Here is a 16,509-nt window from a genome sequence, read left to right on the forward strand (position 1 = left end):
TTTTATTATCGAATATTACAAAGAATCATATATATATATATATATATTTGTTCTTATCTCTCCAAACATTAATAAAATTATTTGACTTATTTCTTAATTTAATAGATACTTAAATATTTGATAATGTTATCTATATTGCTATAAAAATTATTTTTAATTTTGCATTCAAACATTTAATATTGATATTTCATAATTATAATAAAATATAATGTTAATTAATTAAAAAATCAATATAAAATTAATAGAATTACAAAATATACAATTGTTAAACAAACCTTCGTTACAATAAAAAGTTCAGACCGTTTAATTTTGCCAGAGTCCAAATATTTTTTTAGAACTTTACCAATGGCTTTTTCATTCTCATATACTGCAGCAGTATCAATGTGTCTGTATCCCGCTTCCAAAGCTAGATCTAATGCTGTTTCTATTTCTTCTTCACTTGCCTTTTATTTCATATTATATTAATTAATAAAATACAATTATTAAAATAATTGTTTATGTATATATAAGTTTGTGATTATGAAACTGGTCTTATATGTCTCGTAGTTTTGTTCGGTTTCAAAATATTTTAACATTTAGGTATAAATGATTTAAAAATAACTTTTCTCTAACGACCACTTTTATAATCATTTATCCATATAATATTACCTGCCAAGTACCAAATCCCAATATTGGCATCTGTTGTCCATTTGGTAAAGATATGAATTTTTCTGTTTTCATGTTTAGATTCTTTAGTTATAAATATAGTATAAACACACAAAATCTTTATTGAATAAAAGCAGTAGATAGTATCTTATGATTGTTCTCAAAGGACGTAGGAATTGTACTGGCTATGATAAGTATTCTTTATTCTAGATTATCTTAATAAGTCACCCCCCACCATACGTAAAGGAGCAGTTTTTCTGGTACCTTTTACTTCTGTCAGATAATATTGTCCTTGGATGTTCAGTATAAATTAAATATTGCATTCAATTTTTTATAAGTGTTATAAGTGTTTTAATCACTATCAAGGAGATAAGATAAACTGGCAAGAAAAAAAAGAAAAATACTGTCTAAGTAAATACGTCTAATATAACGTTTTATTTCACTAATATATATATATACATTTTATTACACAAATATATATATATATTATTTTTTATATTTAAATTGTGTGTAGACTTTTATGTTGTTAAAAAATATCTAGATATGCGACAAATATGCAAGAAATATATAAACAATATTCCACTTGGCTGTAAAGCTGGAAAAAATAAAGATTATATATACAAACAATATGCTAATACTATGCGAGATGAATGCATACATTAAATTAGATTTTTCAAATAGTGTTTATCAATGATTTAATCGTTGTTTTATTTTTTATAATTCGCGTTACAATATTCGCGTTATAAGAAAAATTATTTTATCGAGATGTTTAATTGTAAAATGATGTTTATCTGAAAAAATTAATTTATAAGCCAAAAATAATTTGTCCACATCTTGTGTGATTTACTTCAGTATTGTACTAGAATATTTTTTGGTTTAAATAATCTAATTTATATATTATTTGAAATTTTTATTTTTATTTACGTTCATTATTACATTAACAAAACAACTTTATACAGCTCCATATTTCAATTATTTATTATTCTAATTTATTGCGTCAAACTTTTTTTCTTTCATAATAATTTATTTACCGCGTTCTTATCGTAGAAAAACTTACTGAAAGATATGTTAACACTATTATCTTTTAAAAAATTCTAAGATAATGGAAATATGAATCAGAGTATCTAGAATAGCTGCGTCATTGCAAATTATTTCATTGGTACATTTACGACCAAAAAAGAAACAAAACATGCATTCTATGCAGAAATTTTATATATACAAACATGGAGGAACTTTCTCTGACCCTGATGGAAGTATGAGTGTCAGAAAACGGTATTTTCTGAATTATTGGTTTTACAAGAAATTTACTTATTCATATAATTATGCATAGGCTAAAGACATTATTATCCGATGATGAAAATATGTATTTTAATTAGATTAATGTAAATGACTAAACCTGTATATATATAATCTTTCATTACTATGCCAGGGCATTGAACTCAAATCAGGTCATGCACCTGGTGTTTTCGCGTTTTATTCTGAGATATGAATTATTCTAATTATATTCAATCTTCGTTGTGTATATATTAATGTAAACATTTTTTACATATGCATTTACTATTATTATTTTTTAAATAGAATAACGTGAGAAATATAGAATATTAAATATAAAAAAAAGTAGAACAATCATGTAAAGTTGACGAGCCAATTATCTTACTTTTGACTTACATAAAATCAAATGAATGCAATTGTAAACATTTGTTTACGTGCTTATTGAAATAAATTTATTTTCAGGTTTAATCTCATGTATATCTGTATAAATTGTGGAACTGAGACAGAAGAACTTTATAGACGATACTGTCCAAGCGTTCTTAAAGTTTTAAAATGCGTCAGTTTGTATATTCTTATTTATATGTTTACGCAATATATTTTTTTGTCTTTTAATTCTACGTTTTATTGCAGGTAAAGTGTGGATTATTAGCTGACAAATATATCGAATATGATCCTGTCATTGTATTCGTTGACCTTATTTTATTGGAGAAACAAGCCTATCAGCACCTTTTATATAACAGCAATTTTAAATCGTATTGGAAGCTGATGGTAATGTTATGGTTGGCTGAAGCCTTCAGAGTATGGTCTTTTTGTGAATCTATTAATAGTCAAAAAAGCAATCAAGATCTAGAAAACAGAGATGTATTTCAAGGAGACTGTAATTTTTATATTCTTTTATTGCGAACTGCCGTTACATTGACAGCATTTATTGCCACTGTAATTATAGTTACTGAAATACGTTGGCTAATTAACGGGAAAAGGCCACACAAGTATAATGCCAAAGATTTAACTAGAGCACTTATTGTGGGAGGATGTTCTAAATTGTTAGGATTATTAGCTATTATATGGAAACCAATAGAATTAGATCTACATTACATATTTGTTCAGGGCTATACAGTTTTATGCCTCATGACAGCGTATTCAGGTAAATGTGTATATGTTTATCAAAAATGATAGATAATGTATTAAATTGCACTGTAATGACCAGAGAGAAAGTTCTCATATTTAATTTATATATATATATATATATATATAAATTTATCAATAATTTCATGATTTATTGATTAATTTTAAATTATATCTGATATTATACATTATGTACCAGTATTCTTCAGCCTAATTGAATTATTCGTTACAGTTGTCTGTAAGACTGGAAAGAGTGGATCTTTAATCGGATTGATTGCTGGATTTTTGGTTTGCGATTACATTTCTAATTTTGTTTCTACATTGCCTCTCTGTCCAATGTTATTCTAATGTAAGGATCGATCTAATACTAACGGATTTTGATGCTCAGGCATCCTTGACAGAAAGAATACTCCATCCTACCACTAATCTATCAAATCCGCAAGAAAAAAAGTTACAAATACTATTGCTATCTTCTGCCCATGCTACTGAACAGACCATTCTGCGATGACCCTAGAATAATAATTTTAATAATATATTATTATTATTATAATTATTACTACATTTTACGAGAGTTACGTTTTATAGAAATTTTCTAATTTTGTATAAGTTTCTAGTATAAATAAATATAAATGATATGTGTAAACTATTGAATAGTATTATTATAGTTAGATCACATTTGTTCAAAATAATTTTAATATTTACCTGTCTACTAGTCCTTGGTAATCTTGCCAAACGTTGTCCGGTTAAATCAAACAGACGTATTTGCCTATTGTCATGCGGTATAGCTACAACTCCTGTACTTGAAACAGCCAATCTATTAGCAGCGCTATCACCACGAATTGTCGCTAAGGGACTTCTTATATTACGCAATTCCCAAACTTTAACACTTCTATCATCAGATCCTGATACAATTTTATCCTCTCGTGTAAAAACTGCCGAAGTTACTGTTCTATATCAAAAATATACACTGGTAGATACTATATATATAATCATAAATAAATAACATTATGAAGTATTATTGTACTTACTCTGTGTGACCTTGAAAAACAGATACAGAATGTATAGGTTCTCTAAAATCCCACAGACGAAATGTACTATCCCGACTTGACGTGACACATAATCTTTGCATATAATGAGTAGACACGTGTGATAGTTCTTGATCATGTCCACAAAGAGTATGAATTATTTCTCCAGTTTCTGTATCATATAAATTAGCAGTTCTATCCCAGGATGCTGTAACTATTTGTTCAGCACCAGGTAGCCAATCGGCTGCCATAACAACACCCATATGACCTAAAAGTTCTCTAATTGGAGTTCGTAAAGTAGGAGGTTCCTCTAGTTCCTCATTGTTGCTAATAATGCTGCTTGGAGCTGTTCTTTCTGCACCCATTGTTGAAAGTTCTTCCATGGATGGTACTCTTTTAGGCAAATCCCAATCAACCGCTGCTTGCCATACATGAGCAGAGCCATCTCCACTTGCCGTTAAAGCAAGATCCCTAGTTGGATGAAATCTCACAGAATTTACAGAACCATTATGACCTATATATTGTAGCAAACATCGTCCAGAATCCGATGCCCAAACTCGTGCCGTATGATCTGCAGATGCGGTTGCTATAATCGGTTGACCCAATCTACCTACTGAAACTTCCCATACGCCATCTCTATGACCAACATATTCTTTTTGCATAGTACAGGACATTGTTGGATTTTTAAAACTTGATACAATTTTACTGGTTTGAGCTTTAAGTTTGTGTGAAGTTTTTATTTTCTGGGCAGACGAGCTAACCATAGCTGTAACGATTTAATTTAATATTAATTAAGAATATTATACTATTAAATATAGCAGTTATACTGTTATAGTTTGATGTGGATAAATACGATAAATGAATTGATTACATTTTTGTTTGGAAAGCGTTTTTGTATCTGAGTAGTCTGGAATATCTCCTGGAAGTAGGCTGCGTTCTCCAGAGCCATAGCATTCTCTTTCCAATCGATCATTCAATATATCTATTTTTTCCTGCACTGTTTTAAAAATGTTTTATATATAAATATTTTTTATAAATTATAAAATACTTTCTATTGGATTGCACTGAGTATATATATATATACTTAGTTCATTAAAACTTAACAATTATATGTTTACTTCTACTGAACAATACTAATTACGATGCAAATTGTGCACAGATAACTACGACCTACTCTCTAACTGGTTTATAATAACTTTTTTTCAAATATTTCTCTAATACAAATGTATATATATATATATATATACATATAAATACTGTTTTACATCCATGCCTTCAATAGTAAGATTCCCCATAATGCGAATACCAAAAGTGTGCAGTGCGATACACATTACAATATTGATATACTCCTGATATTTCTGTGAAATATTAATGATAATTTAATAATTCCAGCGCAACCCAACAGATAAGATTAAATCTAAGATGCCATAGAACCTTACATCCAAGATTTTCTGTGCAGAGCATCTCAAATTCTTTCTCAATTTGTTGAAATAGATCAAATAATCGACAACGCAGTGCGGGTGGTATAGGACTTTCCTCGATATCTGATCGAAAGCTTACATAGTGCAGTGCTAGAGGCTGTAATGGTGTAGAGCCACTTTGACTTTGTTGTGACTGCAATTCTGTATCTGTGCTGCTTTGTACACGAGGTATTGAGATTCTTTTGGTTTTCCCGCTTGCTTTGTTAGCGCTCGTTACAGATGGTTCTCCGGGCATGGTTCACAGATTAATGTTAATGCAAAATAGATTGTGCAAATAGTTTTATTCTAAAAAGATAAGTTATCCTTTTCTTTCTCTTTTTCTAGGAAGTTTTTTTTATAAATTCTGTACATGTATAGTCCGTAAAATAAATCAAACTAGTTATTTGTCAGTTGTTATTAAATGTGCATATAATAAATGACAGAAAAAAGATAAAATAAAATGACTTGGAAGAAAAAGAAGATTGGATATGTACAACGTTTAATAAATTGAAGAAAATCCTTTAACATTGATAGCAACCTCAAATAAAAATTTCAATTTGAAATGAGTTCAATTTTCATACACATTAACAATATATCTCAAGTTTAAGATATCATCATACAGCTACACACAAAACATGTAATTGAATTCATGCTATGAGAATGAGGTGTGTTACGTATACGTGTGTATATGTGTTTGTGTATGTTTTGACAGCGGCATTTTAATTTTGATTCTCACTTACGCCACAGTTTAATACAATCAAATATATGTATATATTTAATCAAAGCTCAAAATTATTGAGTGAGCTTCTCTTCGAATGAAACAATCTTTTACAAGTATATCCTTGAAAAATCATTGATTCAACCTAGAAGTAGATAGAATGCACAAGAGGAATTGCAATAAATTCAGCATTTTAAAAACACGATTTAACCGGTTGCCATATTCTTTTTTCTTTAGATATATTACTAATTTGGAAACACGTATATTCATATAAATTTATGATCGAGTTATAAGAAAACAATACTTCTGCGAAAGGGAATTCCATTTTTAATGACTAGAAATTAGAAATGGCAGCATTGCTTTTACTAATGCATGTATCGGTAATTCTAAACTCCATACAGATGGGCACGAATTGGGAATGAATTGACTGATACGAGCTTTAATATCATTACGCATGCGCAAGTTAACAAATTTGGTTAGAAACGTTTTTTTTATTTGACGACTTAAAATTGTTGTTTTATTTAAAAAAAAAATAACGTTTAGATTAAAAATAATAATGAATTATTTCATTTAAGTAAATTGTTTATGTAAAGCATGCGTTTGATGTTGCGTGTGTAAAAATTAAAAATTCGCGCGGTTCTGTGACTGCGTAGAAGTTGTGCGTATTGGTTACAATTTTGTTTCTTTCATCTATTCCAAATCTCTCTCTTTCTCTTTCTCATAGTGTGTTATAATTCTTATATATATCACGTGAAGTAAATAATCTTACATTGTTTATATGACATTCATTCTGTAAACGTATAAAAAAACAAAGAAGAAAGGTCTTTTAAGTGTCTTCAAAAAGAATTTATATTTGAACAAATCTATTTGTTAAAATGGTTGACGACAATAATGTATTATTTGTTAGAGGAAATGTAAATATATATTTTTTAATCATTTTATTAAACTTAGTCATAATTAGAACATTTTGTTATATATAATTATAACTTTGTTTGTAGATAATTTGTTTTATTCATATTTAATAAAATTAATTCTTTGCGATAACTTTAACACAATGGTATCATTAATATTGAAATTTTTTAGGAAAATGACAATGAATTAATTTGGGATGATGCAGCATTGATAAAAGCATACGACAGAGCTATAAATCTAGCTAAAGAAGAAGTTTCTATGCGAATTGGTATTGATTATCCATGTACAACTTCTAAATCAAAAGTTCAACAACAAAAACAATCTCGTACTACATATAAACAGAAAAAGGTTGTAGATTAAAATGATAATTATTATATCATGACTTAGTATAAAACACTAAATGATCATTTTTTCAATAGAAATGGTGTGTTGGGTCTCCGTGTCGTGCTGTATATTCAGAAGACGGTGAAATTTACGAAGCTATTATAACTAAAATTTATGACAAGTATGGAACATGTATTGTCAAATTTGTAGGTAATTAGTATGAGATTTACAATATTAGAATTTTATTCTTATTGAGATATTCTCTACGATAGATAATATATTCTACTTTATGTTATATTATTAGCATCCATTCGATTTCAGGTTATGGTAATAGCGAAAAGGTAGAATTGAGCAGTCTTTTAGAATCGGAAGGATTACAAAGTCAAATTGCTCAGCAGAAGAATGCATTAGCAGAAAAGTTTAATGAAGAAAGTATGAATCAGAGTGAGTCAGGTTCTGATTGCAATGCCAAGAGCGTTAATAGTAACGCTGAAGAAAAGATGGGATTTGATTCTGAACAGAAAGAGCCTAAAATTTATATCGATTCAGGTCCATCGGCTAATCCTTTCTTAAATATGATGCCTCCTGCACCTCCTTTACCACCTCAATTAATGGCTAAGTAAATAGGTTTTAATTACCTATGTTTATAAAACATTGTTTTTCTTATTTTTGTGTATGGAATATGCTGACATCGTTTGGCTGGAAAAATCTGACATCCTGCATATATATGAGATTAAAAATTGATATGTATGTATTTAATGATTTATTATCGTTTCTAGACTCCCAGAAAATGATGCAGATGCTCTTTCCAGTATGTTGATGTCGTGGTATATCAGTGGATTTCATACAGGTATTAAATATTATATTGAAATATACATTTATGTGATTTATGTGTAAATTTAAAAAATCTTATACATTTAAGTATACAAAATTTCTTCTACAGGATACTACCATGGTTTGAAACACGCTAAGGACAATAATTTGAAAAGAAAGAATTGATTTTATAAGAGAAAAAACAAGTAATATTATCACTTATAAAATATAATAATTTTATCACTTTTCATATTCAATGTGCATTGTATTACTATCAATGATAACAGAAAAAAATTTAGTTTCTCATAACTGAAACATATTTATTTAATATTCGATGATAGTCGTTGTAAATATGTATATATGTATATTGATTTACCTAAATTGTAAATGTCAAATTTCGCAAGTAGAAGAGCCGAAATTTGTATTCCATTGTATATATCGCGGTTTCATGTTTTTTACAATGGGTTTTACGAATACCATTGCATCTACGAGATGCGTTACGTTGATTATTAGACCGTTGCTTTGTACATCGTCCGGTGCAATTTTCTTCTCTTCAAGAGATTGAAGAATGGGCCGCAATTGATTCATCCATGCTTCTTTGCAAAGTAATTTTAGGTCGGCGCATGAATAACCCTCTGTATATCTTAAAAGTGATTTGAACTCTTCCGTTACATGTAGATTGCTGTCTACGTACGATCGTAAAATTTCTAAGCGACTCCCGTAGTCTGGCAGATCGACAAAAATACGTTTCTCCAATCGTCTTAACAAGGCAGCATCTAAATTCCTACATTTACATTATTGTAAATATGAGAATGATATAGTATAGTTATATATAAGCTAGTGATTAGGTAAGTGGTCTGACAATAAGCCATTTGAGATATTAAAAGACAGTTTGTCTTACACGCTATTCTTCAAATTTTGTATTATATACAACAAAATTAATTTCTACAAGAACAAAGATAATTATTTTTTTTTCTACTTATATTTATACTATGGACAATTAATTTGTATATAATACAAATTCTGACGCAACCCTTAAAATGATAAAAAGTTAAACATAGTACGAATACCATAATTTTGTAATACCTATTTTATAAAAAATTACTAACTTATAGAATATAATCCTGTCTAGCTACGTTAAATTACTAATTCCTGTCAGATCATTAAAGTTAAGCAACGTGGGCACGGTTAGTATCATGAATGAATGACCTGTCCGGAGAAATAAAAACCGTGTGCTGTTGACTTCAAAAAGGTGGTAAAAAGATGCACCCTCTTTGGTAGTAGTGGATAGGTGTGAGAAGGTGTTCGTAGAGAAATGACTCGAACCCATAAAAGGAAGACTAGGAAAACACCGACTCATAGAATAACTCTTATATTATATCGTTATAACAACTATTGAATCTTTCATAGTTTTATTTTTATATTTATTATGCTATTTATTATTAACTATATATATATATATATATATATATATATATATATATAACATAAGCCGTTAAAAAATAGTATAAAAGCTACTTTAAAAACATTCAAATCTTAGAATTGTTTAATTCCATATTATCGAGGTTTGATCATTTTTTGTATAACTTGGTGCAATTAGACCACTTTCATAATCACTACTTTATTTATATATTCTTCTTCTTCAATACATTACCACGGTACATTCGTAGCAGCTAAAAGTGTAACATTCACATTCTCCGTAGATAATAATCCATCTAATCTTGCAAGAAGTTCTGCCCTAAATCGTCTAGCAGGTTCAGAGTTCATTGAAGAATAATCACCGGCATTGTTCGCGGTCGTCCAATCGATTTCATCGATAAATATTATTGTTGGTGCATAAAATCTTGCGAGATCGGTAAGGACCTATAAATTCATTCATCCCTTATGCATATAAAACATATAATAGGTTTCTAATATTTTTTAACGTATACTTACTCTAACGTACTTTTCTGAATCACCTCTCCATTTACTAATTAAAGAGCTCGACGTAATATTAAAGAAGGTAGCACGACATTCAGTTGCCACTGCTTTAGCGAGCATAGTTTTACCTGTTAACGATCGATTCTTTTTATTATTTATTTATATTTCTTTTTTCTTCTTTCCTTTTTTTATTATCGTTATCATATACCTGTTCCTGGCGGACCGTACAATAACACACCCTTCCAGAGACCAAGTTTTTCATTAAATAAAGCAGGATATTTGATTGGATAGACAGTTGCTTCTTTTAATAACATTTTGCATTTATTTAAACCTTTGATATCCTTCCAATGAACGTTCAAATCTCTCAATACTATTTCCTATTTATTTCAAATCGATTATTGATTGTTTTAATTAGGATACAATTAAAAATACTAAGGGTTTATAAATAATGGATAAAATTAATATTGTCAATGAATGAATGGGTGTCTAGAAAAAAGATACATGTTAAATTCAATACAATTTTCAGGTAAATATAAAAACAATTCATTGAACGCTACAGTAATGAAAGAAGTAATTTTTTTTTTTAGTAATTTAATTTCATTCTAAACAAATATAAAATATAATTAAAAAACATAAAAATATAATTCAATTATTATTAAATGTAATTTACGCCCTTCTTTCAATCATCGATTCAATCATCTATTCAAATAATCATTTGATTAACATTTTTAATATTATCATTTATTAATATTCTATAAATACAAATATGCACAATAAAATCAAATTAAGTTTAATTGGAAGAATATTCATGTTTACTTACTTTAGAAATAACTTCAGCGATTTCTCTCAATTCCGAACCAGACGGATATAGATCTCCGATAGGCTTTAATGTTTTTTCATTATCGGAAATAAAGTCAGGGGCAATCGATTTTGAATAAACGTTTTCTGATGGAAAAATAGGCGTTACAGTAATACCGAAATTTGATTCCTCGATGGTTAATCCATTTGTCGTTGTTGACTTCGACGATGGAATTTTATTCTTCCATGCTCCACTTTCATCTTCGGATCTGGAATAAACCTTTCCACCACCACCACTACCTCCTCTGTCTCTTTTACTAACCCTGAAAGAAAAAAGAAAGCAAAAAGAGTTAGATTAATTTTTTAACGTTTCTTAAAATGTTTTTTTTTATGTACAAATCATAAATGTTGCTTTACGTGTTGTGAAGATAATTGGTGTTGCCAATTGACTCGATTTTTTTACATAATTTTGGATACTTATTGAATCTCACATAATGGTAATCCGAATATTCCATTAAAATGATTTCCAGATCGACATTGTCGCAAATTTGAATATCACGGGACAATTGGGCTTCTTTCAAAAGAACATCAACGGAATTGGTGTATCTGAAAGATAAAAATTGTTGTTTTATTTATTATATATGTTTATGCAGTACATAGAATTTAAATAAAGACGTTCACCCTTGCTCTCCTAAAAATGCGGCTACGAGGTATAGAAGATTTCTACGTCGCTCTTGGGTACGTTTTTCCTCCTGATTATAAATCAAATTTAATTATGTTTTTTTTTTATAAATATCCTTAATTTTTATTTTTAATTGTATTAAATTACGAAATAAAAGATACTTTTGTTAAGATTTTGAAATAAGAAAATAGAAAAGTAAAATAGTGAAATTGAAAAAATAAATGTGGGATTCGTTGGCAGAAAATAAATTCAGTTGAATATTTCCAAACATTTCTGTTACCCCCAAATTATCGAGTGAGATATATATTTTCTATTTTAGGAATATAAATAGAATCTTGAATGAGTAAACGTCAGGTCATCGATCTAATTCGAATCGAGTTAAATGGAAACACGTGGCATGTCCATTCATTGGTCGAGATTCATTGTACAGTTGTTAACCGATTTAAAAGCGATTGTGCGCCTAATACACGTCGTAATTCAGGAAATCTATTCTAATAATTAATAATAATAGTTAATATTATGTAACAAATGTATTTTGTTATATTTAAATTAATATTACTTATTTGTCAACCTATATTAGAATATTGTAATATATTTATATGTAATGTATAACAATAATCTAATGTTTTACAGTATAATGCATGCTATGCTATAAGTATAGTATAGTATAAAGCTGGCTAACTGTTCCCCTTAGCGACCTCATTTACTCCAGCAAATATTTTCGTGACCCTGAGCATAAACTCTATACTATTTTTTCTTTCACCATCTCATAAAAACCAAAAATACTGTGTACGTATAGTATTGAATTAATTTTCTGTCTTTGCGCATCTAGGAATTTTGTAGTTTTGTTCAAATTTGTGCAATCTTCAAATTTAGTTAAGTGACCCCCACGGGGTCTCTCATATGGGGTCGCGAACTACACTTTGAAAAGTACTGGTATAGAATATTAGATATAAATAACCAAATACTACATAAATAAATTAATTCATAATTAATTTCAACAAGTATGAATGGATATAAATGCTGATCAAAAACAAATGAAAATAATAATTTCTAAATGTAGCCTAAGATCAGAAATGTTACCTTTTCCCTTGTCAGTTGTGTTATGCGATTAGCAGTTGCGTTCAATGATAACAAGTCACTGCTCATCATTGGACACTTTATCTATCAAATGGAAAAGTACCGAATAAAATATATTAATTAATGCACGAAATAATGAAAGGAAAAATGAATAAGAAAGACAAAGAGAGAAAGATTTCGTTGAAGTTTCGTGCTTGGTTGATTGTTTGGAAAAGGACAGGTTTGATTCGTTGCTATGACAATTTCGATGCGGTGCTTTACTACTAACAATAAGAGGTTGTAGAATGAGGTAAAAGTGTGATATATGCATATGTGCATGCATACTCGTAAGTAGATAGAAAGGGTGGTGGAAAGGGATCGAAGGAGAGATAGACAGTGCATATCATATTTATTATGATATGAAACTGGAATGACCATACTGTTTTATAATAAAACGAAAAAGCTACAAATAAAGTGTGTTCGAATATTGCTATATAGATAATTATGTTAATTAAATATATAAAATCTATGTTTCTGAAAACTCTGAAGAGTGTACTAATTGGTAAAAAAAAAAAGTCTTTGACTCAACTCTAAGTAAGTTTACAGAACAATAATATTTAAACAGCCATGAGATGTTCGAATATTTAAGCGATTTATTATATGTATTATATGTAAGAATATTGACAATGAGAGATAAATAGAGGGTTTGTTCAACATCGATCATTTTGCGACTGAGGGTGCGCTGAAGAATATTGAAAAATGAAGTTTTCTTGTAAAGTAAACTGAAGAGAATAATGTTGGAAAGATAAAGATGTATATATTATGATTATAATACATTTATGTATAAAGAACAGTGGGGAGAAGCATTTTCCGAAAGATAGCTTGTAGTTAAATTTTAATATTTTTCAAAATATTTTTAATTTATTTTAATTTGTTATTTTGAAAGATAGTAGCTGTTGGATGTTAATAGAATCGTGGATCGAAAAAAAAGAAAGCATAAATATTTTCTCTATAAAATTTCTTGATATACCATATGTACCATATGATAATATTATCACTAGAAATATGTGTATTAATATTAATTTTCATTTTAATTGGTACAAAAGTTAGATGACACACCCTGTCTTTGCTCTATAATATTTTTTTTATCATAATTTCATTTTGTCTTTTATTCTTCTTCTTCTTTTTTTCCTCTTTCATTTTAACGAAAACAGGTATAGTATATGTAATAAGGATAATCAATTATAGTTCTTTAATCCATTAAAAAATTAGTTCGAAGAGATATTGAATATTTGAATAAATTGTGTTGCATCACTTCGGTGAACTTTAATTTGGTTTCCTACGTCAATTATTTGAGAAGTACTTTCCATCGATACGTAATATAATCATGGAAGATCACCGTTGCATAATGGTGCACGATAAGTAACGTTCTATCGATAGGGGTATATTTATGTATATATGTACACGTATATATGCATATAGTATGTATTTTTTTTTTTTTATTAACTCCATACATCTTTACAATTTGTCCGTAGACATTTTGTAAATTGTTATATAAGTAAAAAAAGATAGCATATAATAATTGATTTGTTGTCATTACGGATACGCGATGATTTTGATAAAAATATTTTTATCAAATTTATTTCAAGTATTTGAATCATCAAAACTGATCTATTGAATATTATATTCTATAGAAGAGATCATCTAATTTCGAATGCAGATATTTATACATGCAGATAAAAATAAATAAAGTAAGAATGAAATATAGAAAGAGAAAAAGGATTTTTTACGTCAGTCGGTTGAATTTCATAAGCTAAGAAAGAGGACAAGAAAGATATCTCGTATGAGTGTTCATAGAGAGAGAGATACTACACTGATCCTATAAAGTGTCATTCTATATCGATGACATAAAAGATGCATGAATGTTTATCTTCCTTCGATATGTCTCTCACTCAGGATAACGATTCCGTTGGTTTTGTCTTGACTATCTTTTCGCGAAATATTTTCATTCCTTTCCTTTTTTTTTTTTTTTAAATTCATTCCCCAAGAACTTTTTTGCGAAGTTAAAAGATCCTTTAGAAGTTTAATAAAAAAAAAGAAAAAAAAATAGAAGAGGGTAAACTTGTAAAGCAAGTAAATACTTATCACGTTATTCATTTAACAGTTGTTTTAATTCTCCGTCTTTTTATTTTTCATAAAGTACCCTCTCGGCAACTCGCGTTTTCAAGTCCTTTATGCCAGGACACTTTTCTTTCCTTCATTGTACGTAGCAAACTTTCTATTCTTTTATTTTCTTTTACTAACATCCTTTCCTTTTTTTTCATCTTCTATTTTTGCTTCCAAAACGCAACAACAATTTTTGGTATTGTTACTTTTCCTTCGTATGTAGTAGTAATGTAACTATAACCTCGAGACATTTTTCTCTATTTTTACTTTTTTTTTTATTTTTCTTTCTTTCTTTTCCTTGACAATGTCATCAGACTTTAAGCTACCCTTGAGAAGTGTCCAGTTATTTTTTCTTAAGACAATTTTGTCGTACGTAAGAACAGATGATACGCAGACAATACGAAAGAGGATGGTATTTTTTAACGTTCGGTTACTTCTTTTTTGTTTTATTTTTTATTCTATCAATTCAGTTTCGCTTCATATGTTTTGTTATTTTAATCGGTAAGATTATGTGAAAGGTTTTAAAGAGATACTGGACTGATTTTTTATAGAAATATATATTTTTATTCTGTAATTATTTGAGATTATTATTATTATTATTATGAGTTGTGAAAATTTATTAAACAATTTTTAACCCTTTGAGTGCTACAGAAGCGTTTGGTACAAGTTCCCAGTGTTAACTACTGACGCATATACGTGTTTGTCAATATAAATGCAAATAATGTAATGTTGTTTTACGTATTGATTATTGTTTTGAATCTTATCACATCAAAATTAATTAATTTATTATTAGATGTAGTTAAAATCAATCAACGAAACAAACACTCTAGTAATAAAGTATTCCGTTCTTATTAAACACTTCACTTATGAGTATTCAGCACTCAAAGGGTTAATGAAGAGTTTGTAAGTCAGTACGATATTTATTGTAGTTAGTTGAAATGATAAAAATAATTTGATGGCAAATCAATACGATTCGAATGACCGGTTGGTTACGTATACGTTTCCAATGATTATGTCATTTTTGTCACGAAGACAGTTGAAATTCTCGAAAAGACATTTTTTTTTCTAACCAGAAGCCAACCACAGGAATCTTGAATACGTGAGAATATTCCTCTAGTACAAATTGGCAAGGTTCCATATAGTTTCGAATGAAATCCTCAAAACTTCACTAAACATTTCAGTAGAGACGTTAAAAATTGTCGAAGGATAGATTGGACGTTTGGAGCTTTGAAAACCATCAAATAGTTGAGAGAATTTAAATTCATTTAAAATAGGAAAACAATTTCTATGCTTAGAGTTTAATGTAAATGGATTATAAAAATGGTCGAGCAATTAATAATATAATAATAATATGGAAGTTGATGAGAAAAATACAAATTTAAGATAAATATATATAATAAATATAAATGAAATTATTTTCTATGAAAAATATATAAAAAGTATTACTTCACCGTTTATCCGCGTTAAATAAGATCTTTTTCATTTCAATTCAATCATTTCGAAATTGATTATTATTCACTGCAACTCTCGAAATGCTTAAATAGAAAAAAACAAAGAATAATAGCAAATTCTCACGACTTTTTTTAAACC

At 28.5% G+C, this 16,509-nt stretch overlaps 5 protein-coding genes and 1 long non-coding RNA gene across 6 annotated transcripts in view; 3 read left to right on the forward strand and 3 right to left on the reverse strand.

Annotated features, from left to right (window-relative positions):
- The window catches only part of LOC106786579 (alcohol dehydrogenase [NADP(+)]), a 2,136-nt gene extending 1,089 nt beyond the window's left edge, over positions 1-1,047 (reverse strand). The window contains exons 1-2 of the mRNA XM_014748128.1: positions 649-1,047; positions 276-443 (exon numbers count right to left, since the gene is read on the reverse strand). Coding sequence (XP_014603614.1) covers positions 276-443; positions 649-720 — 240 coding nt within the window. The 5' untranslated portion in view covers positions 721-1,047. The remainder of the gene's footprint in view (positions 1-275; positions 444-648) is intronic.
- Positions 1-3,493, forward strand: part of LOC106786581 (protein ARV1) — a 5,222-nt gene extending 1,729 nt beyond the window's left edge. The window contains exons 3-5 of the mRNA XM_014748130.1: positions 2,380-2,473; positions 2,548-3,061; positions 3,275-3,493. Of these exons, the coding sequence (XP_014603616.1) occupies positions 2,390-2,473; positions 2,548-3,061; positions 3,275-3,390 (714 nt within the window). The 5' untranslated portion in view covers positions 2,380-2,389 and the 3' untranslated portion in view covers positions 3,391-3,493. The remainder of the gene's footprint in view (positions 1-2,379; positions 2,474-2,547; positions 3,062-3,274) is intronic.
- On the reverse strand, positions 3,294-6,676 carry LOC106786577 (WD repeat-containing protein 37). Its single transcript, XM_014748126.1, has 6 exons — positions 6,268-6,676; positions 5,507-5,833; positions 4,939-5,064; positions 4,071-4,833; positions 3,745-3,991; positions 3,294-3,552 (listed from the first exon to the last, which is right to left on the reverse strand). Exons 2-6 carry the CDS (start codon positions 5,781-5,783, stop codon positions 3,427-3,429), a joined length of 1,539 nt encoding a protein of 512 aa, XP_014603612.1. The 5' UTR covers positions 5,784-5,833; positions 6,268-6,676; the 3' UTR covers positions 3,294-3,426.
- A 227-nt stretch (positions 6,677-6,903) lies between these two features.
- On the forward strand, positions 6,904-8,598 carry LOC106786600 (survival motor neuron protein). Its single transcript, XM_014748159.1, has 6 exons — positions 6,904-7,159; positions 7,329-7,505; positions 7,577-7,691; positions 7,803-8,100; positions 8,261-8,331; positions 8,425-8,598. Exons 1-6 carry the CDS (start codon positions 7,121-7,123, stop codon positions 8,478-8,480), a joined length of 756 nt encoding a protein of 251 aa, XP_014603645.1. The 5' UTR covers positions 6,904-7,120; the 3' UTR covers positions 8,481-8,598.
- An 18-nt stretch (positions 8,599-8,616) lies between these two features.
- On the reverse strand, positions 8,617-16,040 carry LOC106786599 (katanin p60 ATPase-containing subunit A-like 2). The gene is made up of 9 exons (XM_014748158.1): positions 15,990-16,040; positions 12,778-12,858; positions 11,694-11,764; positions 11,430-11,618; positions 11,035-11,335; positions 10,423-10,591; positions 10,230-10,342; positions 9,949-10,157; positions 8,617-9,078 (listed from the first exon to the last, which is right to left on the reverse strand). Exons 2-9 carry the CDS (start codon positions 12,844-12,846, stop codon positions 8,685-8,687), a joined length of 1,515 nt encoding a protein of 504 aa, XP_014603644.1. The 5' UTR covers positions 12,847-12,858; positions 15,990-16,040; the 3' UTR covers positions 8,617-8,684.
- On the forward strand, positions 10,074-12,765 carry LOC106786601. Its single transcript, XR_001381669.1, has 3 exons — positions 10,074-10,149; positions 11,543-11,750; positions 12,014-12,765. It is a non-coding gene; the product is annotated as an uncharacterized LOC106786601 (long non-coding RNA).
- Positions 16,041-16,509: the final 469 nt, after the last annotated feature.

Source organism: Polistes canadensis, unplaced genomic scaffold (assembly GCF_001313835.1).
Source record: "Polistes canadensis isolate GaletaPanama2010 unplaced genomic scaffold, ASM131383v1 scaffold_77, whole genome shotgun sequence".
Taxonomy (NCBI): Eukaryota; Metazoa; Arthropoda; class Insecta; order Hymenoptera; family Vespidae; genus Polistes; species Polistes canadensis.

Bases quoted from the DNA above. Each gene is read 5' to 3' on its own strand.
- LOC106786577 (XM_014748126.1), bottom strand. From the start codon at position 5,783: ATGCCCGGAGAACCATCTGTAACGAGCGCTAACAAAGCAAGCGGGAAA. The intron at 3,992-4,070 runs GTAAGTACAATA...TTTTTGATATAG, and splicing joins GTTTTTCAAGGTCACACAGA to AACAGTAACTTCGGCAGTTT. The intron at 3,553-3,744 runs GTAAATATTAAA...TTATTATTCTAG, and splicing joins TACCAAGGACTAGTAGACAG to GGTCATCGCAGAATGGTCTG.
- LOC106786600 (XM_014748159.1), top strand. From the start codon at position 7,121: ATGGTTGACGACAATAATGTATTATTTGTTAGAGGAAAT. The intron at 7,160-7,328 runs GTAAATATATAT...GAAATTTTTTAG, and splicing joins TATTATTTGTTAGAGGAAAT to GAAAATGACAATGAATTAAT. The intron at 8,332-8,424 runs GTATTAAATATT...TTTCTTCTACAG, and splicing joins TATCAGTGGATTTCATACAG to GATACTACCATGGTTTGAAA.
- LOC106786599 (XM_014748158.1), bottom strand. From the start codon at position 12,846: ATGATGAGCAGTGACTTGTTATCATTGAACGCAACTGCTAATCGCATA. The intron at 11,765-12,777 runs GTAACATTTCTG...ATTTATAATCAG, and splicing joins CACAACTGACAAGGGAAAAG to GAGGAAAAACGTACCCAAGA. The intron at 11,336-11,429 runs GTAAAGCAACAT...TTTTTCTTTCAG, and splicing joins ACCAATTATCTTCACAACAC to GGTTAGTAAAAGAGACAGAG.